Consider the following 2500-nt stretch of genomic DNA (forward strand, 5'->3'; position numbering starts at 1 on the left):
AAAATGATGAGTTGGGCTAAACCAGGCTATCATACATGTCTAGACAATAATGATAAGGAAGGCATGATGAATTCACTAAAGTCTAGCAAATGCTCTCGGGAATAAGGAATATATGCATATATGCAAATCGGGAGCCTTGAAATGGCGTCAGATCTTAATCTCTACTACTTTCAATGCACAACTTTGTATGTCAACTACACAGAATTTCATACAACTACGACAATTTCTCAGATCATGCAACATTAACTTAATGTTTTGCATTAGGGAGAAATATCAAAAATAAAATTATAAACTAAAGCAGTCTTTGCAATTTCCTTTTTTTATTTCTTTCTTGTAAAACTGCAGTTACATACTACTATGTGGATTTTATTGAAGAGGAACTCTATTCATTGATTTGGGGCTTTGCTTTTAATACATGTAATTACTGAATAATAGATAATGGGGACCGTAAGACAATATCTATCAGCACTGTAGTTGTTGAGTATCTTAAACCCAATGGTTATATCTGAAATTTAACTATCGCAGATTCTTCTTTCTCGTCATCAATTTCTGAAGTCTCTATCTCACCACGAAGGAAAATTAGTTGGTTATAATACCACATACCAAGGATTTATTAATCACAAAGGAAAAATCAGTAAATAAAAAAAAAAATAAAAAAATAAACAAATAAATCCAAAGAATAAATCTGGGCTCTCTTGTTCTTTGGTGTTATAGGTGTTATGTGTTAAAGGATACAGGCCTCCACCCTCTCCATTCAACATAACCATTACCTCACCATGACATTTTGGGTCCAGACTCTTGTAACAAAGAGAAAAACAGAAAGGCCAAACTGATTTTTTTTTTTTTTTTTTCCCCCTTTTTAATGATATGCCAATTGATCCAGAAGTTTGATTATTAAGAATGCGCATTAATCTCTTTAGGGTATTAATCATCCTCTCCCTTGCAAATGGACCACTAAAATGCACATGATATCCACATCGTACAAAGTCTAAATCACTGTTAACATAATTATATCTATGAAGGCTGGTCTAGCTTACCCCATTTTTCTGCTGCTTGTATTGTGATCCATGAAAGCAGTGGCTTTGGCAGTGCACTGTTTTGCACTATACATGCTCATTACACTGCAATCTATAAGACTTGTGATCAACATGCAACGGAAATGATCAAATCAAGCCTTATGGAATGCAAAGTATATTGAGACAGGCAAATGATCTTTAATGTGAACATACCAATGTTTATGTACAACTAACTCTGCCTGTTCTAATCAGAAAATTAGCAGTAGACTTAGTTCAATTACAATGCTTCCCTTAACACCTTTTCCCACACCTAAATTGCAATTCCAAGCACTGACCTTCCCCCAAAAAGCAAAGAATAAATGAAAATTTTAAGTTTGAAAAAAAAATAAAAATAAATAAAAAGGAAATACCCTTGAAAATTCCCACCATATCCTTTCTAAGTACACAATTAACGAAAACAATTTTTAAAAAAACTAGACAAAGCCACTGCCCCGGACGACAACATCCACAAAGGACAGCAAGACTGGGAGACACGGTACCTGGCCTGGCGATAGGGACGTGACGCCAAGTCTTACCCTGGTACCCCGAATGGATGACGTCGTGGAAGAGGCAACAGAAGAGCCGCCAATGGATTCCTTGCTGTTGGAACGGCGGAGGGAGCCCCGGGGTGTCTGGGACAGGGAGGAGGTACGGCGCGGGGTTCCTGAACTCCCTGTAAACTTGCTTACGCGGGCCACTGGGGCAAACAGTCCGTACTTGTTCTTGCACTCAAAATATCTGTTTTGAGGGAGGTAGTAAAATTGTACTCATAAAACACTATTGGTTTTCATAAAAAAAATAAAAAAGAAAGAGTATGAGATTTAAGTACTTTTATTACCCTCAAGTCCACTAAAAATGATCACATCATTTCACAGAGTATTACTTAAACACTAAAGTGGCAAAAACCATATCAGCCAAAAAAAAAAAAAAAAGTTATTAAATAAGTCAATAAATAAATAAATAAGAAAATATAAATAATGAACTAACTTAAAACTCACTTTTTGCCTGCCACAGAACCATCGTTCTTGCCATTGGGCTCATCCAATTCCACCCCAGCCCAAATGCCCTCAGCAAAGTCTGCCTTTCCAATGAAGCGCAGTGTGCCATGCTTGACTCCTGAAGCACTGTTGATGATTACACGGTCTCCTACTTTGAAGTCTGAGGATACAGAAGCTGTGGAGATGGAAAATATGTTTTAATGCTAAGATTATCAATTTATTAATAAGGGTTCTCACGTACATCCAATCCCCTTTTCTAAGGGTGATTTCTTTTTCCATCATGGACAGCAGAATATAGTTCAAAAAAGCATCAGGCATTTTTAAAAAATTGTTCCATAATAATCTAGGCTTACATTAGTCCTGAGATAGCTTGTCAGGTTCACCATAACAAAAGCTGCTTGTGCATAAGAAGTTTTTTTCCATATTTTCTCTCTCTCTCATGCAAAA

General features: G+C 36.4%; 1 protein-coding gene across 14 annotated transcripts in view; it reads right to left on the bottom strand.

The window, feature by feature from the left end:
- The window catches only part of LOC125038112 (CAP-Gly domain-containing linker protein 1-like), a 193176-nt gene that overhangs the window by 33101 nt on the left and 157575 nt on the right, over positions 1–2500 (bottom strand). For 12 of the 14 annotated variants that reach the window (XM_047631411.1, XM_047631410.1, XM_047631406.1 and 9 more), the window contains 2 exons: positions 2054–2228; positions 1556–1793 (listed from right to left, as the gene is read on the bottom strand). In XM_047631411.1, coding sequence (XP_047487367.1) covers positions 1556–1793; positions 2054–2228 — 413 coding nt within the window. The remainder of the gene's footprint in view (positions 1–1555; positions 1794–2053; positions 2229–2500) is intronic. The other 2 variants (XM_047631408.1, XM_047631405.1) reach the window with 1 other exon arrangement.

The sequence above is a fragment of the Penaeus chinensis genome, chromosome 24 (assembly GCF_019202785.1).
Source record: "Penaeus chinensis breed Huanghai No. 1 chromosome 24, ASM1920278v2, whole genome shotgun sequence".
NCBI classification, from domain to species: Eukaryota; Metazoa; Arthropoda; class Malacostraca; order Decapoda; family Penaeidae; genus Penaeus; species Penaeus chinensis.